At 40.0% G+C, this 20,133-nt stretch overlaps 1 protein-coding gene across 5 annotated transcripts in view; it reads left to right on the forward strand.

The window, feature by feature from the left end:
* The window catches only part of SMG6 (SMG6 nonsense mediated mRNA decay factor), a 212,774-nt gene that overhangs the window by 6,050 nt on the left and 186,591 nt on the right, over positions 1 to 20,133 (forward strand). For all 5 annotated transcript variants that reach the window (XM_044745869.2, XM_014826888.3, XM_044745870.2 and 2 more), the window contains exons 5-8: positions 2,311 to 2,417; positions 2,682 to 2,760; positions 9,804 to 9,914; positions 10,292 to 10,504. In XM_044745869.2, coding sequence (XP_044601804.1) covers positions 2,311 to 2,417; positions 2,682 to 2,760; positions 9,804 to 9,914; positions 10,292 to 10,504 — 510 coding nt within the window. The remainder of the gene's footprint in view (positions 1 to 2,310; positions 2,418 to 2,681; positions 2,761 to 9,803; positions 9,915 to 10,291; positions 10,505 to 20,133) is intronic.

Consider the following 20,133-nt stretch of genomic DNA (forward strand, 5'->3'; position numbering starts at 1 on the left):
AAGTAGAATTGAATTGCTGGCTGATTTGGTGTGAATGATGAGATTGGAGGAGTCTAGATATCTTCTAGTTTGTGGCCTAGGAGAGTGACTGGGAAAGAAGAGGTTAGTTCAGTTTAGGATATGCTTAGGTGGAGGAACTTGAAAATGAATAAATGAATATTCTGATCTGTCTGGAGCTCAGGGGAAAGAGCTGGGCTAGTGATATAGATTCAAGAGTCATCAGTGTATAGGTGATGGTTGAAGCAGAAGTTGGGATGCTTAGAAGGCTGGCCAGAGAGCAGGGGATCACATTTCAAAGTGGTGGTGAGTAAAATTGTCAAATGCTATAGAAGCATCAAATGTTAAGATTACTAAAGAGTGTCTGTTGGATTGGATGACCTTATTGTAAGTTATTTTATTTGGAAAGGATGCAAGCCAGATGGTAGTGAATGAGAAGTAGGGTAGTAGATATAATGAGAGAGTAATATGAACCAGTCTTTTAAGAATCTTGGCCATGAAGGCAAGGAGGGACGATAATAGTTAAAAGAGAACAGAGTATTGGGAGAAGTTTGTTTTAAAGCAGGGAGAAACTTGAGCAAATTTTTATGTTGAGAGGAAAGGGCCAGGGGAAAGGAAGAAATTAAAGATTTGTTAGAGAAAGGAGTGTAATTTATGGAGCAGAGAGTTCCTTTTGCCTTTTTCCTCCTTGTGATAAATTGCTCTGCACAAGCTCTGTTACTAATCAATAAGCATTTATTGAGTCCCTCCTACATGCCAGGTGCCATTGTAAGCACACGCAATTCAGTATGGAACAAGAAGCTATCCTCCCAGCTCTCGGAGTTTAGAGTTTGATTAGGGGTGAGTGCACATGTTGGATTAGTAATGGTAGATGCACTGACTGCAAAGGATGTGTGGGGGTATACTGTGAAGGGGCTTGGAAGATCATGGGAGACTGAGGAAGTCACAATTAAGCAGAGGCTGAAGGCCTGAGACATTAGTCAGGTGAAGGTGTAGGTGAGGATTCAAGAACTACAGCTTTGTAGAGAGGGAACGGTATATGTAAAGGTCCTGAAGTGGGAAAGAGTGTGGTGTGTTGGGGGAACAGAGGAAAGTCTAGTCTTGCTGAGGCACGGAGAGTGAGGGGGAAGTGGTGCTGAAGAGGTAAGCAGAGGCTAGACCATCTAGGACTTCATTCTGAGGACAGTAGAGAGGCTTTGACAGAATTTGCTTTTTTTTTTTTTTTGCTCTCATCAAGATGGCAAAATGGCTGTGAAACATAACCAGTTTTCTTGGTGCTTTATCAGTTAAATACTGACTGAATACTTGCTGTTCATTCATAGAGAGAATGTGTGGAATAGTCAGGACTCTGAAGGTATATGACATGTAGTAATAGATAACTTGGCTGAGGCACACGTTTGAATTATGTGTTAGGAAGCTGATGTGCAGTAGCTAGTTATTTAGCTAGTGCGTGAGCCTTCCTGAGGGGTTGGTATCTGCATTTCCATGAAGCTGTGTTCTTTATTCAGTGACCTAGTAATTTCTTATGGGGGGATGGAGCAGAGTTATGTGTTATGAGATGGTATTCTTTGGGGAGGTTTTTTTGGTTGAGCACATGTCTTAGGATTAAGGGTCTACTCTGTTGTTTTCTCACAGAGTGACAGATGCCAGGCCCATCAGTGAGGAAACATATATATGGTAGTACTACACAGTCTAGCACATGGTGGGTGTTTGGTAACGGGTAACTTACTGATTTAGGAAATTATTGTTTGCAAAGGGAATGTAATGCAGTATTGCAGTGCAGTAATAGTAACAATTTGAGGAAAGACTATAATGATGGCAGAAAAAAGAGTAAACAGTTGTCTCAATATTTGTATATCACTGTAATTTGTAAAGTATTTTTACAATTTATGATTTGTAAAGTATTGTTACACTTATTCCCTGCAGTTACCCTATAGAATAGGTATTTTTACTTTCAGGTGAAGAAACTGAGTCCCAAATAGTCCTAAACACCTGTTTGAGATCACACAACTGTTGCAGAGAGAGGCAGGTCTCCTGACTCCTAGTTTCAGAATATTTTCTTCCATTTGCCTGAGACTTGAGATAAGAATGACCCCTTCTCCCTTCTCCCACTTTTTTTCAGTAAATTTGGCATCACAGTGTTGGGTTTTTTTTTGCTTCTCATGGTTAGACTGACAACTTTTTACTTTGTTAAGTGTTGAGGACAACTAGTGCCTTATTAATGCTGCCCTGTCATTATGACCCCATCCCTGTCCTTTGGGGTTGAAGTTAGAGTTTCTTGGGTACACTACTAACTGATTGTTTTTCCTGAAGGTAAAATATGCCTTGATCAGTGCACAACGATGTATGATTTGCCAAGGAGATATTGCTAGGTATCGGGAGCAAGCGAATGATACAGCAAACTATGGGAAAGCTCGCAGGTACTTTTGCCTATTGTTATTGCTTCTCCTCACTGTGTGGATTTAAGTTAAGCCCTATTAAGAGCAATGGGCTACCTGACCTGCCGCCTCTACAGAATGTCCTACAGGTGTCGCTGTTGGTCTCTGTAGTCGTGCTTTACTGTTCCAGGGTTACATTTAACACTCCTTTTTATGTCTTAAGTAGAAGGGCTATCAGATGATGAATTTGGAAAGCGTTGATACGGACGGAGCTAATGGTTTTTTTTTCACTGTTTTCTATTCTAGTTGGTACCTGAAGGCCCAGCACATTGCTCCCAAGAATGGACGTCCCTATAACCAGTTGGCTCTCCTGGCAGTGTATACGGTAAGAAATCCTGTGGACAGGGAAAGTGTTTTGCATGTGGTATCTTAGAAATATGGATTTTGATAGCATCAGCTCCTAGAACTAAATTTCCTCTGAACACTGTAACCCAAAGAATATCTCCTTTTGCCTCCCATCCTCACACTCCTTTTGTTACTGTTACTTTCAGAGGTAAGTTGTCAGGGATCCCTCACTTCAGTTGAATCTGTACTCTATCCACTTGGCACTGTACTGAAGCTCCTGGGGGAGTGCTCAGGCTCCAGCCAAACACTGCTGTTTGGTTTTGACCAAGGCTTCTGCTCTGAATGTTGTCTTGCTTCCCTTCCCTATTCTGTTGAACTGTTACTCATTTCTAGAAGGAAAATAAGGCTCCCTTTACCTCTCCCCCTTAAAGTCCTCAGCTAACCTTAAGTCCTCAGATGCGTGCTTCCTTTCCCCAGATCACCTCGTTATTCCTCTTAGCTTTTCAGCTAAGGGGCCTCCTTAGCAGATGCACAGTAAATGCCGAATTGTATCTCTCCAGATCTTACCAAAGTCCTCTAAATGTGGTTCTAACAGAGAGCTCGGGAGCCGACAGAGCCCCTACTGAGGAAGCTGAATTGAAGGGGGAAGGGTGGGGGCCAGTGGTAGGTACTAAAGATTTAAGTATAAGCAGCAGCTGGCATACTCATTAGCAGTTTTCTTAAGGCTATAAAATTCATTGCCCAAATAAACAGTGTTTGAATTAATATTTTTATTCCCTTATATTCCACAAAAGATTCAAAAAAATTCCTAATACTTAATTATGGGTTGAAATTGCTGATTACGTAGTGTGGTTTACTGATACACTTCCTTCAGAATCTGTTGAATCTCTCTTGTTTTTACTTCTGTTCTATTCTCTTTGTGATGTGTGTTGGAGATTTTTTTTCACCCCTCTTTGTGGCTTTATTTTTCTCTCCCCTTTCTTCTTACCCATCTTCTATTTTTCCCTCTTTCTCATTTCTTGTCTCCTTTTCCAGTTTTTCTTGTTTGTAATTATTGAATGAATTGTCATGTTTCTTGTTAATTAGAAAATATAATTTCTTTAATTTTTTTCCCCCTCAATGGCTTTTTAAAAAAATTGTGGTAAAATTCGTGTAACTTAAAATTAACCATTAATTATTTGTACAATTAAGTGGCGTTTAGTACATTAACAGTATTGTGTAAGCATCAACTCTGTCTAGTTCCAAGACATTTTCATCATCCTAGAAAGAAAAGAAATCTCGTACCCATTAGTTCCTATTTCTCCCTCCCCATAGTCCCTGGCAATCATTAGTGTACTTTCTTTCTTTCTTTTTTTTTTTTGAGGAAGATTAGCCCTGAGCTAACATCTGCTGCCAATCCTCCTCTTTTTGCTGAGGAAGACTGGTGCTGAGCTAACATCCGTGCCCATCTTCCTGTACTTTATAAGTGGGACGCCTGCCATAGCATGGCTTGACAGGCAGTGCCATGCTCATACCTGGGATCTGAACCGGTGAACCCCAGGCCGCTGAAGCAGAAAGTGCAAACTTAACCACTGTGCCACAGGGCTGGCCCCACTAGTATACTTTCTGTCTCTGGATTTACCTATTCTGGATATTTTGTATAAATGGAATCACACAATATGTGACCTTTTATATCTGGCTGCTTTCATTTAACATAAAGTTTTTGAGGTTCACCCATGTTGTAGTATGTATCAGTACTTCATTTATTTTTTTATTTTTTTTTTTTGAGGAAGATTAGCTCTAACATCCGCTACCAATCCTCCTCTTTTTGCTGAGGAAGACTGGCCCTGAGCTGACATCCGTGCCATCTTCCTCTACTTTGTATGTGGGACTCCTGCCACAGCATGGCTTGCCAAGGGGTGCCAGGTCCGCACCTGGGATCCAAACCGGCGAACCCTGGGCTGCGAAAGTGGAACATCTGAACTTAACCACTGTGCCACCGGGCCAGCCGCCAGTATTTCATTTTTATGACTGAATACTATTCCATTGTATAGCTATACCACAGTTTATTTATTCATCAATTGATGGATGTTTTGGTTATTTCTACCTTTTGGCTGTTTAATAGTGCTTTTGTGAAGTACGAGTATTTGTTTGAATATCTGTTTTCTTTTGGGTCTATACTTAGGAGTGGTATTGCTGGTCATATAGTAATTCTATATTTAACTTTTTGAGGAACCACCAAACTTTTTCATAGCTGTTCCACCATTTTACATTCCCACCAGCAATGAACAAGGGTTCCAGTTTCTCCATATTCTCACAACATTTGTTACTTTTTGTTTTTTTAGATTATCACCAGCCTAGTGAGTGTGAAATGATATTGTGGGTATACCCTCCCTCCCCCGAACTTGGGGACATCTTTTAAAATTATTTTTTTGGTCAATTTTAGGTTTACAGAAAAATTGAGCAGAAAGTACAGAGAGTTCCCATATATTCCCTCAACTCCGCCGTCCCCCTCAATTTTCCCTATTAGGTATTAATATCTTGTGTTAGTGTAGTATGTTTGTTACAATTGATGAGCCATTGTTGATACATTATTATTAACTAAAGTCCATAGTTTACATTAGAGTTCACTTTTACTGTTGTATATTCTATGGGTTTGAATAAATGTATAATGACATGTATCCACCATTATAGTATCACACAGAATAGTTTCACTGCCTTAAAAATACCCTGTGCTCCATCCCCCGATTCATCCCTCCTCCCACCCCCAAACCTCTAGCAATAACTAATATTTTTACTTTCTATAGTTTGGCCTTTTCCAGAATGTCATATGGTTTGAGCCATATAGCGTGTAGCCTTTTCACATTGGCTTCTTTCACTTAGCAGTATACATTTAGGGTTATTTTTGTGGCTTGATAGCTCTTTTTATTGTTGTATAATATTCCATTGTGTGGTTGTGTACCACAGTTTATTTATCCATTGCCCTATTGAAGGACATCTTGGTCGCTTCCAAGTTTTGGCAATTATGAATAAAAATGCTGTAAACATTTCCATCAGGTTTTTGTGTATACCTAAATTTTCAACTCATTTGGGTAAATAGCAATACAAGGAATGTGATTGCTGGATTGTGTGGTAAGAGTATATCTAGTTTTGGAAGAAACTGTCAGTCTCTTCCAAAATGGCTGTTCCATTTTGCATTCCCACTAGTACTGGATGAGAGTTCCTGTTGTTCTGTATCCTTGTCAGCATTTTGTGGTGTCAGTATTATGGATTGTGGTCATTCTAATAGGTGTATAATGATATCTCGTTTCAGTTTGCAATTCTTTAATGACATATGATGTGAAACATCTTTTCATATGCTTATTTGCCATCTTTGTATCTTCCTTGGTGAGTTGTCTGTTTAGATCTTTTGCCCATTTTTAATTTTTTGTGTGTGTGTGTGAGGAAGATTATCCCTGAGCTAACATCTCAGCCAATCTTCCTCTACTTTGTATGTGGGACGCCACCACAGCATGGCTTGGTGAGTGGTATGTAGGTCTGCACCTGAGATCCAAACCCGTGGACCCCAGGCCCCTGAAGTGGAGCATACAAACGTAACCATTATGCCACCAGGCTGGCTCCTGCTTCTTTTCTTGTTGTTGAGTTTTAAGAGTTCATTGTATATTTCGGATACCAGTCCTTTATCAGAAATGTGTTTTGCAAATACTTTCTCTCGGTCTGTGGTTTGTCTTTTCATTTTCTTAGCAGTGTCTTTTACACAGAAGTTTTTAATTTTAATGAAATCCAACTTGCCAACTTTTTCTTTTATGGATTGTACTTTTGGTATAGTATCTAAGAAATCATCGCCAAACCCAAGGTTACCTAGATTTTCTCCTGTGTTATCTTCTAGGAGTTGTATAGTTTTGCATTTTACATTTAAGTCTGTGATCCATTTTGGGTTAATTTTTGTAAAAGATGCAAGGTTTGTGTCTAGATTCATTGTTTTGAATATGGATGTCCAGTTGTCGCAACACCGTTTGTTGAAAAGGCTATCCTGTCTCCATTGAATTGCCTTTGCTCCATTGTCAAAGATCTTCGGACTATATTTGTGTAGGTCTATGTCTGGGCTTTCTATTCTGTTCCATTGATCTATTTGTCTGTTCTTTGGCCAGTACCACGCTGTCTTGGTTACTGTAGCTTAATAGTAAGTCTTGAAGTTGGGTAGTGTCAGTCTTCCAACTTTGTTCTTCTTCCTCAGTATTGTGTAGGCTATTCTGGATCTTTTGCCTTTCCATATAAACTTTAGAATCAGCTTATTGATAGCTACAAATCTAGGAGTGTGAAGAGGTATCTCATGGTTTTGATTTGCATTTCCCTAACGACTATTGATGTTGAGGATCTTTTTGTATGCTTATTGGTCATTTGGAGAAGTGTCTGTTCAAGTCCTTTGCCTATTTTTTAAAAAATTAAAAAATATATTTTTAATTGTAAAATACATGCAAAATGAAATTTATCATCTTACCCATTTTTAAGTCTACTTAGCCATTTTAAGTGTGCCCATTTAAGTGTTCAGTAGTGTTAAGTACATTCACATTTTTGTGCAACCAGTCTCTAGAACTCTCTTCATCTTGCAGAACTGGATCTAGACACATTAAACAATAACTCCTCATTCCCCCCTCCCTCCAGCCACTGGCAACCACGCTTCTACTTTCTGCCTCTATCAATTTGTCTACTCCAGGTACCTAATATAAGTAGAATCGTACATTCTTTGTCTTTTTGTGAGTAGCTTATTTCACTTAATATTATATCCTCTAGCTTCATCCACGTAACAGCTTTTGTGAGAATTTCCTCTTTCTTTTTATTTATTTATTTAATTTTATTTTTTTGAGGAAGATTAGCCCTGAGCTCACATCTGTGCCCATCTTCCTCTACTTCATATGTGGGACGCCTCCCACAGCATGGCTTGCCAAGCGGTGCCATGTCTGCACCCGGGATCCGAACTGGTGAACCCCGGGCTGCCGAAGTAGAGTGTGTGCACTTAACCGCTGCACCACTGGGCTGGCCCCTTTGTTCTTTTTCAAGATTGTTTTGGCTATTTGGGAGTCCTTGCAATTCCATATGCATTTTAGGATTGACTTTTTTCATTTCTTCAGAAACAGTCATTGGGATTTTGATAAAGATTGCATTGACTCTGTAGATTGCTTTGGAGAATTTTCCATCTTTACAGTATTGTCTTCTACTCTGCAAACACAGGATGTTTTGCATTTGTTTAGGTCTTTAATTGGTTTCAGAAATGTTTTGTAGTTTTTGGTGTTTAAGTTTTGCACTTCCTTGGTTAAATTTATTCCTAAGTATGTCATTTGTTTTGATGCTATTGTAAATGGAGTTGTTATTGTGATTTCTTTTTCAAATTGTTCAATACTAATGTGCAGAAATAGAACTGATTTTTTAGTATTAATTTTGTCTCTTGCAGCTTTGCTGAATTCCCTCAGTGGCTTTTTTGCCATTCTAATTGAATTGGTATATTTTTCTTTCGTGGACCTCTTACCTAAATTAGTACTGCTTTCAAGTCTTTTCCTCTGTCCTCTCTTTTTCTGTCTCCTTATCCTAGTTGTCTTTTTTTTTTTTCTGGGAAACATTCACTCTGAGTTAACATCTCTTGCCAATCTTCTTCTTCCTTTTTTTCCCCCTCCCCAAAGCCCCAGTACACAGTTGTATATTCTAATTGTAAGTCCTTCTAGTCCTATGTGAGCCACTACCACAGCATGGCTCCTGACAGAGGAATGGTGTGGTTCCACGCTTGGGATTCAAACCCAGGCTGCTGAAGTGAAGCGCAGCGAAACTTGACCACTAGGCCATCAGAACTGGCTCTTCTAGTTGTCTTTTAACATCACTTTCTCAACTTTTTTGTCTCCTCTTATCAGTTATCTAGTGAACCTCAAGTATTTACTGAGGACATGCCTCTATGTGCAGTCCTTTGCCAGGTGCTGTGAGTGATAAATATGTAATGTGGTTTCTGCCCTCAAAAAAACTTTATTGAGAAGACAAATGAGGTATATAGACAGTGATACAAATTAGACTTTATGAAATATGATGAGATTGATTGTTAGATGCACCATTATATTCTGTACCACTAAGAAAGAAAAATGTGAATTAAAATAAGACATAATGGTAGATATTGATTGTAAGTTGTATCTCAACTTCAGAGATGTTAAAATAGGAAAAAAAAATTCTAGAATTGATAAAATACAGTCTAAAATCAAGTATGTGGCATAGGGGAGAGAGAAGCTAGTATTTTAGATGCATTGTGAGACAGCTGTAGAAGAAGGTAAAGATATGTATGAATTTGAAGAGATAGGCTTTTGGACATTCTTTCCCCCTTTGTTTCAGTGTTTTTCTCTTTTCCTTTCTGACCCTCCCTTTCTTTTACTTCTTTTCCCTATTAATTGGTTGTAAAATGGACTTGAAATATTTATTTGCTGAATTCATTGGATGGTGGTTTATTTTTCCTTTTCTCAGCAGAGTCAGTATGGTACAGTGAAAACATGAATTTAGGAGCCAGACAGACCTGGTTTCAGTACTGGCTTATCCAGGAGTTGGCTTTGAGACCTTGTTGGACAAGTTATGTAATAATCTCCCTGAGCTCCCATTCCCTTATCTTTAAAATGGGAATAATAATACCTATGGGGCAGTGTCCTTCAGTTTAGAGATAATATCTATGAAATGCTGATCACTTGCCTCAATGTTATGCTTAATCAATGATGTTGCCATTGTTTATTTATAATTTAAAAAAATAATAAATAGTTAATAAGTGAGTTTAACATTTTCTCTAAAAACAAAACATAATTGGCTTTTATGTTTTATGAGGCTCTTATTCTCTTCTCCCTCTTATGAGTACTTGGCTCTTAGAGTACCTCTGCATGTAAGAGAGGTACTGTGAAAGAAGAGATCTCTGATGTAATTACCATGGCTTCCACCATGTATAGCATTATGATTTTCTTATTGGAATTCCTCACAGCTTGGGGCACAGGTTGGGAGGGATAGTAGGGTTTCCTGGGTCAGCTGACTCAGGTTGGAGTCAAGAAGAGAATTGGTTGACTCAGTGTCTCTGGTCTCTTTCCACAGAGGAGGAAGCTTGATGCTGTGTATTACTATATGCGCAGTTTAGCTGCCAGCAATCCTATCCTGACTGCCAAGGAGAGTCTCATGAGTTTGTTTGAAGAGACCAAACGAAAGGTGAGTGGCGATGTAGGCAGAGTTATTCCTTCCTATAAGAATGTGTTTTTCTTAGTGCTTCTGTGTCCTCAAGGGAATGACTAATAAAGTCCTCAAGGGGTCCCATCTGGCTGTGCTGATGGAGAGTCAGTCAGTCCCTATGCAGAGCTAAACTCATCTTTAGCAGAGCTCTCCAGGGCCCTTGGGTATACATGTTCCACAGCATCTAGTTTAGAGAATTAATAACCTTTGTGAAACAAAGCAGATGCTCCTTTGGAATGATGGCATAGTCTTTACTTTTTATAGCCATTGAGCAACAAACTCAGGTGAGGTGAGCGCTTCTCTTTTTTAGCTGAATCTCAGGAGAGTCTGAGCTTTTGTGTTTGTATGTTGTACAGGCCGAACAGATGGAAAAGAAGCAACATGAGGAGTTGGAACTGAGCCCTGACCAATGGCGGAAAGGAAAGAAGTCTACTTTCCGGCATGTTGGAGATGACACGACTCGCCTGGAGATCTGGATTCATCCATCCCATCCTCGGTCCTCCCAGGGCACTGAGTCTGGGAAGGATTCTGAGCAGGAGAATGGGCTAGGCAGCCTGAGCCCCAGTGATGTAAGTTCCTTAGGGTGCTGTAATGAGCAAGACTACCTAAGTAAGCATGAGTGCTCTGGCACATGCAGCTGTAAGGCACTGCCCAGACGTTTTCCACTAATCACAAGGAAGGCAGATCACTTCATGCTCCCTGATGTCCTCATCCATCTCCTCCACCTACACTTCCTTTATCTTTATGTGCTTCTCCCTCTCACCACCATGTGGCACTGTAGAACTTAATACAGGTAATTTTCTAAGTGAAGGTTTAACTTAGTATAGGATAAGAACTTTTTGCTGCCTTGGGTTCAGAGTAACCAATATGATGCTTTAGGATTCCATGTAGGATTTTGTGAAGCTAGGGAGAGAGAACATAATAGTTGGAAAACTGCAAATGGCTGGTTCATTGTGCCTTGAGAGTAAAATTCATAGTAGAATGGGTTGGCGGGATGAGCTAGAACCAGATCTTGGAGGATCATGCAGTAATTTGGCCTTTATTCTGAAGGTAGTAGGGAGCTATTGAATGCTTTAAATAGGGAAATAACATGTCAGATATGTGTTTTAGAAATATAACTGGCTCCTTTGTGAAAAGTCTAGAGAAGAGTAAGACTACATGTAAGAAGAGTAGGAGTGTGCTACAGTAATCCAAGTGAGATGTGGAAAGGACCTGAGCCAGAAATGGCTTTGGAGGTGGGGAGAAGTGAGCAGATATGAGGTATATTAATGAGGTGTAGAATTCAACAGACTTAATTGGACGTGGAGAGCTGAGAGAGAAGAGGGAGTCAAAAGTAAGGCCTACCTACGTGTTTCTGCCTTAGAAACTGGGTGGATGATGGTCCATTCCTTGAGTTAGGGAATAAAAATGGGATTGGTTTTAGGAGAAAGATATGATGAGTTTAGTTTTGGACATGTTAGAATTTCTGTAGGACAGTGAAGTGGAGATATTTAGAGGCTAACATATCTGAAGCTGAGGAGAGTGGTCCAGACCGGAGATGAAGATATTTGAAGGGATCCTCATAGATGATAATGAAGTCATGAGAGCTGATTTAGTCACTTGAGGAAAAAACGTAGAATGATAAATGGGTTGAAAATCTAAAAGAAAGGTGTTAGATGGCAGGGAGAGCTCCTTGCAGAGGATGGGAAGGGAGTAGGTTCTAAATCACAAGTGAAGAGATGAGCCTGAAAGAGGTAGAGGTCTCTCTTCTTATGCTTGAGGGAAAGGAGGAACAGATAATTGGGGATGCAGGTAAGTCTGTGGATTTTCTAGCAAGATGAGGGAGGTCCTTTTTGATGTTTTCTATTTTCTCTTTGAAGTTGAAGGCATGGTTATCTGCTGAGGAGTCAAAAGTGGTGGGATAGGGAGACTTGTCCTTTGAGGTTTAATTTAAAATTTCCATTTATCTTTCTATATTCTTCTTAGTCTTTAGCTGTTTTCTGGATGACTTAGAAAACAGTCATTGCTTATAAATGGAACTACCAACTTCTATGTGCCATGGTTGCATGGGGCTCCAGCAGGTCAAGGTGATTCACAGGAGTTGCTGCTATGGTAGAGTCCCTCACTGCTGCCCTCTTCTAGTTTGGATATTACAGCCTATTGCAGGAAGTAAATTGGAAGCCTATTTGAATAAGAGATAAATTGTTCTATTGGATTAGCTCCACGGTCTAATTACCTTTAAATTGTAGCAACAATGACAATTTGAGAAAGCGTCTCAGGCTTTCTTGACCTTGGCCTCAAAGTTGAAGAGTATCCCTCATAAAGGTTATAACTAATCTTTTATGGATCTTCCTTTTCTGTTAGGTGTTTTATTTTTTAAGTGTCTTGTCAGGAAGACAGAAATATAAATATATGATTATAATGTAGTGTTCTAAGTGCTCTGATAAAGGCAAGCATGAGAGGCTGTGGGAGCACGCAGTTAGAGCACCTAATCTCCTCATGGTTAGGAAATACTGTGATGAGGAGGCATTTGGCAGCTGACGGATGATATAAGGGCATTCCCACTCTAAGGCATGAAAACCTGAAAGAAGAATGAAGGCTTAGGGAAGTGCAAGTAGTTCACTATGGCTGGAGGCTGGGATGTGAGAAGTGCACTTGATAGAGATTTGAGTCATCCTTTACCCCTTCCTTTTCTTTTCTTTTTTTTTTTTTTTGAGGAAGATTAGCCCTGAGCTAACATCCACTGCCAATCCTCCTCCTTTTGCTGAGGAAGACTGGCCCTGAGCTAACATCTGTGCCCGTCTTCCTCTACTTTATATGTGGGACGCCTACTACAGCATGGCTTGGCAAGCGGTGTGTAGGCCTGCACCCGGGATCTGAACCGATGAACCCTGGGCCACCAAACTGGAACGTGTAAACTTAGCTGTGCAACTGGGCTGGCCCCTACCCCTTCCTTTTCTCTATCCCCCCCGCATGCAGTCAGTAACAAGAGTTGTGAATATACGTCTTAAACATAATTTGAATCCATCCACTTTTTTCTATTTCCACTACCGCTATCCTAGTCCAAGCTCTCATCATTTCAGTAATCCATAGACTATTGAAAGAAGTTCCCAGTGATTTTTCCACATTTATTCCTGGTGCTCCTCAGGCTTTTCTTTTCTTTTCTTTTCTTTTTCCGAGGAAGATTAGCCCTGAGCTAACATCTGCCAATCCTCCTCTTTTTGCTGAGGAAGACTGGCCCTGAGCTAACATCCATGCCCATCTTCCCGTGCTTTATATGTGGGATGCCTATCACAGCATGGCTTTTGCCACACGGTGCTATGTCCGAACCCAGGATCTGAACTGGTGAACCCCGGGCGGCTGAAGTGGAACGTGCGCACTTAACCGCTGCTCCACCGGGCCAGCCCCAGGCTTTTCTTTTTTGACAGTAACCCAAATGAGCTTCCAGGTGCACATTTCTGATCATGTTGCTTTTCTGCTTGAAAGTCTTCAATTGTTCCTTTTTGCTGTTAGAATCAGGTCCAAAATCCTTAACATAGTCTACTGGGCCCCACATAATTTGGGCCCTGCTACTTCTAACCTTGTCTCATATCTCCCTTCCCCCTTTTGTTGTTGTTCTTCAGCCCCCCTGGCTTCTTCCTTGAAAGGCCCAAGCTCTTTTCTGGCCCTTTGGCTGTTGCGTATTGTCTCTGCCTGCAATGTTCTTCTCTCTTTATCAGCCCCATTCTTACTTTTCCTTAAATTCTCAGCCTAAATATCACTTCCCTTTTCCAGGGAATCTTTGCCCGATCCCCAAACCTGGCTGTTTCCCCTTTGTAATACCACATATCTAATTAAGTAATTTTAGGTGCAGTTTTGTTGGTGGTGGTTAAGGTCTCTCCCTTGCTAGATTCAAGGCTCTCTGAGAGTGGGGTCCGTATCTCATTGTTCACTGCTTTATCTCCAGTACCTTCATGTAGAAGATTCCAAATAAATCTTAGTTGAGTATGTAAATGAGGGGAGGAACAGTGAGGGATGAGGCAGGAGAAGATAGGAGGGGCCAGATACTTCATAAATATCAAGTAGTTTGGATATCAAGTATTGAGGATTTTAAGCAGGGGGCTGACATAATCAGGTTTGATCACTCTTTTCGTACTTCTGGTACTGGAACAAATTTATTTGTTTTTTAAAGAGAATTTTAGGGGCCGGCCCCATGGCCAAGTGGTTAAGTTCACACGTTCCGCTACAGTGGCCCAGGGTTTCGCTGGTTCGGATCCTGGGCGCAGACATGGCACCACTCGTCAGGCCACGTTGAGACGGCATCCCACAGGCCACAACTAGAAGGACCCACAGCTAGAATATACAACTGTGTACTGGGGGAATTTGGGGAGAAAAAGCAGAAAGGAAAAAAAAAAAGAAGATTGGCAACAATTCTTAGCTCAGGTGCCAATCTTTAAAAATAAAGAGAATTTTAAAAATTGCAGAAGTAATACCAATTCATTGTTCCTAAATCAAACAAAAATGTATGTAAAGTTTAAAGTGAGAGTCACTTGTATTCTTGCCTTCACTATTAACTGTTTGATGGAGATCTTTTTAGACCTTTTCCTAAGCATTTATAAGTGTGTACATATGCACACATACCTGCAGACACATGAAATGTATTTTTTAACAAAAATGGGATTTTGCTGTATGTGCTAATCTGCAGTTTACTTTTTTAAATTACCAATTGGGCATACAGTCAGTTCTGCTGTAATATAACACATTACTAAAAATCACTGTGCTATGCAAAATTGCACAATAAAAACCACAGAGCTTATGGGGAAAATGGGGTTAGGGACATAACACTCAAAAACTTCCTCAGTGACATATTAAAAAAAAAAGATATGAACTGAATAAAACACTTGTACAATTTTATACGTGTTTGTTGGTTAAGAAATACGTAAATACTGTCTTAAAAAAGACCTGAAGTTTGCTTGTAGAAGTAGGCTTCAGAAGGATCGCAGCTTGTGAGTTATTGTGAACTGGTGGAAGGAGGGTTATTTGAAATTGGATGGGCAGGTGTAACACCAGATGTGGATAGGTGTGGCTCATAACATTTGAGTTCACGTGGTGAACTGCAGTGGCTGGTGGATGTTTGGGGTGTGTGCCTGTGTGTGTTTTGTGTATTCCTGTGCAGCTCGGTTCATCTGGGTGGAGTTTTATGTGTTTATCTGGTGTTTCTTGTGAACAAAATCTCACATAAGCAAATACAAAATCTGTGTTATACTCAAACTGTTCCCTAATGTATTGATCACGATGGAACAAACTGACATTTTCAAAACAAGCATTATAGCAGAACTGGCTGTGTTTCTATTTGTCTATGAATCTTTCATCAGTATGCATGATACTTCATTATGAAGATGTATGTCATTTATTTAACTTATCTGTGTAATTTAAATATTACTATTCATTTCTTGTTCATTTTAATTGTCTTTTTTGGGTGATTAGCCTTAATAGGAATTTCTGCTTGGACAACTTCTAGAGAGTTTCTAGCACAAACTGCTGAAGTTCAGATCTATGAAGAAGAAACAGAAAATTTGGCTTCAGGTGGTTGTTAGTAATAGTAATGAGAGTAAAGTCCCAGCTAGTTTGTTCTCTCTCTGCCAAGCACAGGCTTTGGATCTCTCTCTGAGTGGCTGCAGGAGGTTAGCTTGTGGGTTGTTGGTTTTCAGTCTTGAGATGTGGTTTGGGTTGAACATGCAACCTGGGGAGGGACTGCCAACCTCAACTGTAAGTGGCATCTTCTTAAACTATTGAGACTCACATTTAAATTCTCCCTGCCAGCTAGGCCACTCAAATTCAATATCGCCTGGGTTCCAAGCAATCTTTGTTTAGTGGATGTGCCCTCTGGTATGCCTCAGCTCCCTTTGAAAATCAGAAAAGGGTACTGCTAAGCAAATGAGTTGCTGATAGTGAGTTAATTAAGGATGTTATCACATCAGAAATAATTTTCACACTGAAAGGCAAGGATCTCTGATGGAATTGTTGAGGATTTTCTCAGACCTGATTGCTCTGTTATCAGCATCTTGAATAGAATGTCACATGTGTGTATCTGCTGGGGAAGAATGAGCAAATGAGAATAGGAGCTGTTAATAGATGTTTGTATGTCAAATTTTAGTTTTTGTGTTCTGTTATGATTTGGTTTATCATTCCCAGCATTTTCCCCAACTGACTGTGACAGTTGTACCTACAACATGTTTGATGCTGTGTGTAGAAACTGTATCATTAGATAAGTGAAATGTCATTGTATATTTGGTGAAGTTCTTTCCAAACCTTCCTTCTCTCTGGCCCCTCTGAGTGTGTTTTGGAGTTCAGACTGGACTCTACCCCAGCATCTCCAAATACCTATTATTTGGCCTTTCCTTATTTGAATCTCTCATATCTTTTTTTTTTAAATTGTTTTTTAAGATTTTATTTTTTTCCTTTTTCTCCCCAAAGCCCCCAGGCACATCGTTGTATATTCTTAGTTGTGGGTCCTTCTAGTTGTGGTATGTGGGATGCCGCCTCAGCATGGCTCAATGAGCAGTACCATGTCCGTGCCCAGGATTCGAGCCGACGAAACCCTGGGCCGCCTGCAGCGGAGCGCATGAACTTAACCACTCAGCCATGGGGTCAAACCCAAATCTCTCATATCTTATTTCACCCCCAAATGATATTATTTGCTTTGGTCTTTTTCCTTTTATTCCTTTTACTTCTGTCACATTCTGTTATTTATTTTATTTCTTTGCATAGTGTCTTTTTTCAGGACTTGTTCAGGTCCAGTATTTAATGCAGTTACCCCTGAGTTTTTGGAGTAGAAGTCTGTGTTCTGGGTCCAGTGCTTGACTAGACTAAAGTTTAGTTTACCTGTCCTACTGTGCCAGCTTTGTGCTAGGATTGTGAAGATGAATATGACATTTCTTCAAAGAGCTTAGAGTCTAGGGCATGGGTCAGCAAGCTTTTTCTGTGAAAGGCCAGATAGTAAGTATTTTAGGTTTGCAGGCCATATGGTCTCTGTTGCAACTACTTAGCTCTGCTGTTGTAGCACTGAAATAGCCATAGGCAGTATGTAAATGAATGAGCATGGCCGTGTTCCAGTAAAACTTTATTTACAAAGAGAGGTGGCAGGCTAGATTTGGCTTGTGGGCCTGGTTTGCCATCCTCTGGTCTAGTGGAAGGAATGGGTACATAAACAGAATGTTTCAGTATGCAGTTGATTATTGCTATTTGTGGTAATGTTCTATGAAGTTGCCATAGACACTGAATTAGTGAATACTGAACCATTGCTCCTAAGGAAAATATAAAGTTAGGTTCCTATGATCTCTGGCTACAGGATTTTCATCACTTAATCAATATGTAACCTTGTTTTATGTATGTTTCTGTTTAAAGACACCTTATTTAATCTGTATTGTTGATTCATTAACATTGAATTCATGGCCAACAGCATTATAACTCATGCCCAAACAAAACTTATCTAACACATGTATTTTCTCCTTAAGGCACATCACAGCCTTTTTGTGCTTAGCGACAGCATTTCAACACTACACTTGGGGACCATTTTAATCAGCAAGGTGACCAACAAAAATGTGAAAAACATGGCACTAAATAGACCACAAAAAGGACACTTGTTTAAAGTATGAGAATTCAAACAAGAAGGCAGAGAGTCACCTTGTTCGACCTCAGCTGGGAGTGTGCATATTGGGCAACTCAAATTTTTTTTTTTTTTTTTTTAAAGATTTTATTTTTTCCTTTTTCTCACCAAAGCCCCCCGGTACATAGTTGTGTATTCTTCGTTGTGGGCCTCAGCGTGGTCTGATGAGCAGTGCCATGTCCGCGCCCAGGATTCGAACTAACGAAACACTGGGCCGCCTGCAGCAGAGCGCGCGAACTTAACCACTCGGCCACGGGGCCAGCCCCTGGGCAACTCAAATTTTTTACCATTCTGTCCGTGTCCACAAATGACTGCAGAAGCACCATGAATATTGATTTGGGTATTACTAATAAGTTTTGGTGAGTGGATGAATTCACAAATATGAAATCCACAATAATGAAGACCAGCTGTATTGTGGTAAGTGTTGTGAGGTAGATATGCGTTTGGTACTATGGAAGCACAGAGAAGGGCACTAGGTGCAAACCTTGTGGAGACATGGGTTGTGCTGAAGAAAAGGAGAGCAAATTTGGAAGGCTTCCTGGAAAAGTTAACCAGGCAGAATGAGAAGAGAGTATTGCAAGTGGAAGGAACAGCATGAACAAAGACAGGAGGTGCGACACAGCAGAGATTTGCAGGGTGTCTAAATCTGTGGTAATTTGGAGGATAATGTGAGAAAGTTGGAGTGGGAGAGGGACTGAGTAGTCCTCAGGAGCTCATTTGGCGCTGTGCTATGCATGGGTGGTGGTTGGTATAGTATACTTCTGGATTCTGGAAATAATTTGTTTCTGGAATTTCTCATTGTTTACTTGTCATGTCTGCATTGTTAATTCAACGAAAGCAGTTGTATTCCATTCATTAAATTTGGTAGGATGCAAGTTGAATTTTTTGCCCCACAGTTTGCTAATTTAAGGGCTACTCTTTTATTTATTTATTTTAATTTTTTGGTGGGGAAGATTTGCTCTAAGCTAACATCTTTTGCCAATCTCTTTCTCTCTCTTTTTTCTTTTTTGCTTGAGGAAGATTAGCCCTGAGCTAACATCTGTGCCAGTCTTGCTCCACTTTGCACATGGGTGGCCGCCACAGCATGGCTTGACAAGTGGTGTAGGTCTGTGCTAGGATCTGAACCTGGGAACTGGGGCCACCGACGCAGAGTGCTCTGGGCTTAATCACTATGCCACGGGGCTGGCCCCAGGGCTACTCTTTTAGTCAGTGCTTTAGGCATTCTGAACTCAAACATCCAGAAGATTCTAGTGTCTCTCTGTGTCTTGGTTATTGGAGGAAATTGCCAATGGCTTTGGTTAAGTAGGGCAAAGCTTTTTTCTTTTCATCTTGATATTTTTATTGCTTTAAAAAATTTACAAAGCCAATGCGTGCTTATTGTAAAAATTTGAAAATGCAGATAAACAGTATGTTTTTACCACCTAGAGATAACCACTATTAATATCTTACTTAGGGTATGCTCTTCCTGCATGTTTATATAGGGCACAGTGTTTAGATTGGAAATGTTTAATGCCCATTATTCTGGGGAATCAGAAGAGAAAAATCCATACCTGATTATTAACCCATGATCTGATTGGAAAAGTGGTATTCTAATTTCTTAGGTCGACAGAGTTACCTGTATCTTGGTTTTTATCAAAGTAGCACAATTAGAGTGATACTATAATGTTCTCTCTTTCGTGCGTAAAGAGAAACTTCTCAAGCCACATGAATAAGGAAGAGTGAGTTCAAAAAAGGTTGGACATCTAATAGGACTGATTCTTGTGTTGAAGGAGTGAGTCTGAAAGGGTCTACTTCATGAGGAAGTGTCGTGAGCTAGTGATAAATTGGGGCATGAGGAATTAATTTGATGGCCCCTGGGCATAGAAAGTTTGTGACTTTGTTTGAAAAGCTGAGTTCTTGTTGGAGAATTTTCTAGGCAGTAATGTTGGGGTTGGTTTCTAGGTCAGTGGAAATAGAGATTAAAAGATCTAGTGGAGGAGTGATTGCCTTTTTAAATATTTTAATTATAGAAATATTTTTTGAATAGGTAATATATTATATGTGTTTATGTAGATTATCTCCATTTTCTTACATTATTAGTGGCATGTCGTATGCTGTTATTCACGTTTGCTTTTTTTTCCCTATTACTATTTGACTTGGGAGATCCTTCCATGAGTGATTGCCTGCAAGTCCGTTGTATCTCTCTACAGGCTGGCAGGTTGATAGCTTTCATTAAGTTTGTCCAGCATCTTAGTGCAGAGGTTAACAGCTTGGGCTTTGGGAAGTCCTAAGTTCAAGTCCTAGTTTTACAGTTGTCAGCTGTGAGACTTGTGGCATGTTCCGTAACCTGGCTGAGCTTCAGTTCCTCATCTGTAAGATGGTGATAATGATAGACTAAATGAGATAATGCATGTAAAGAACAGTGGGTGGCATATTGTGACTTCTCAAATGGTGGTGGTAGTAGTTATTTATGTACTTAGATTTTTGTTATAATGATCTTTTAAGCTATTAGGTTTATTTTTGCATTTTTCACTATCTCTAACCAAAGTGAACAATGAGGCTTGATAATTCACAAACTGACAGTCCACTGTC

The sequence above is a fragment of the Equus asinus genome, chromosome 13, assembly GCF_041296235.1.
Source record: "Equus asinus isolate D_3611 breed Donkey chromosome 13, EquAss-T2T_v2, whole genome shotgun sequence".
Classification (NCBI taxonomy): domain Eukaryota; kingdom Metazoa; phylum Chordata; class Mammalia; order Perissodactyla; family Equidae; genus Equus; species Equus asinus.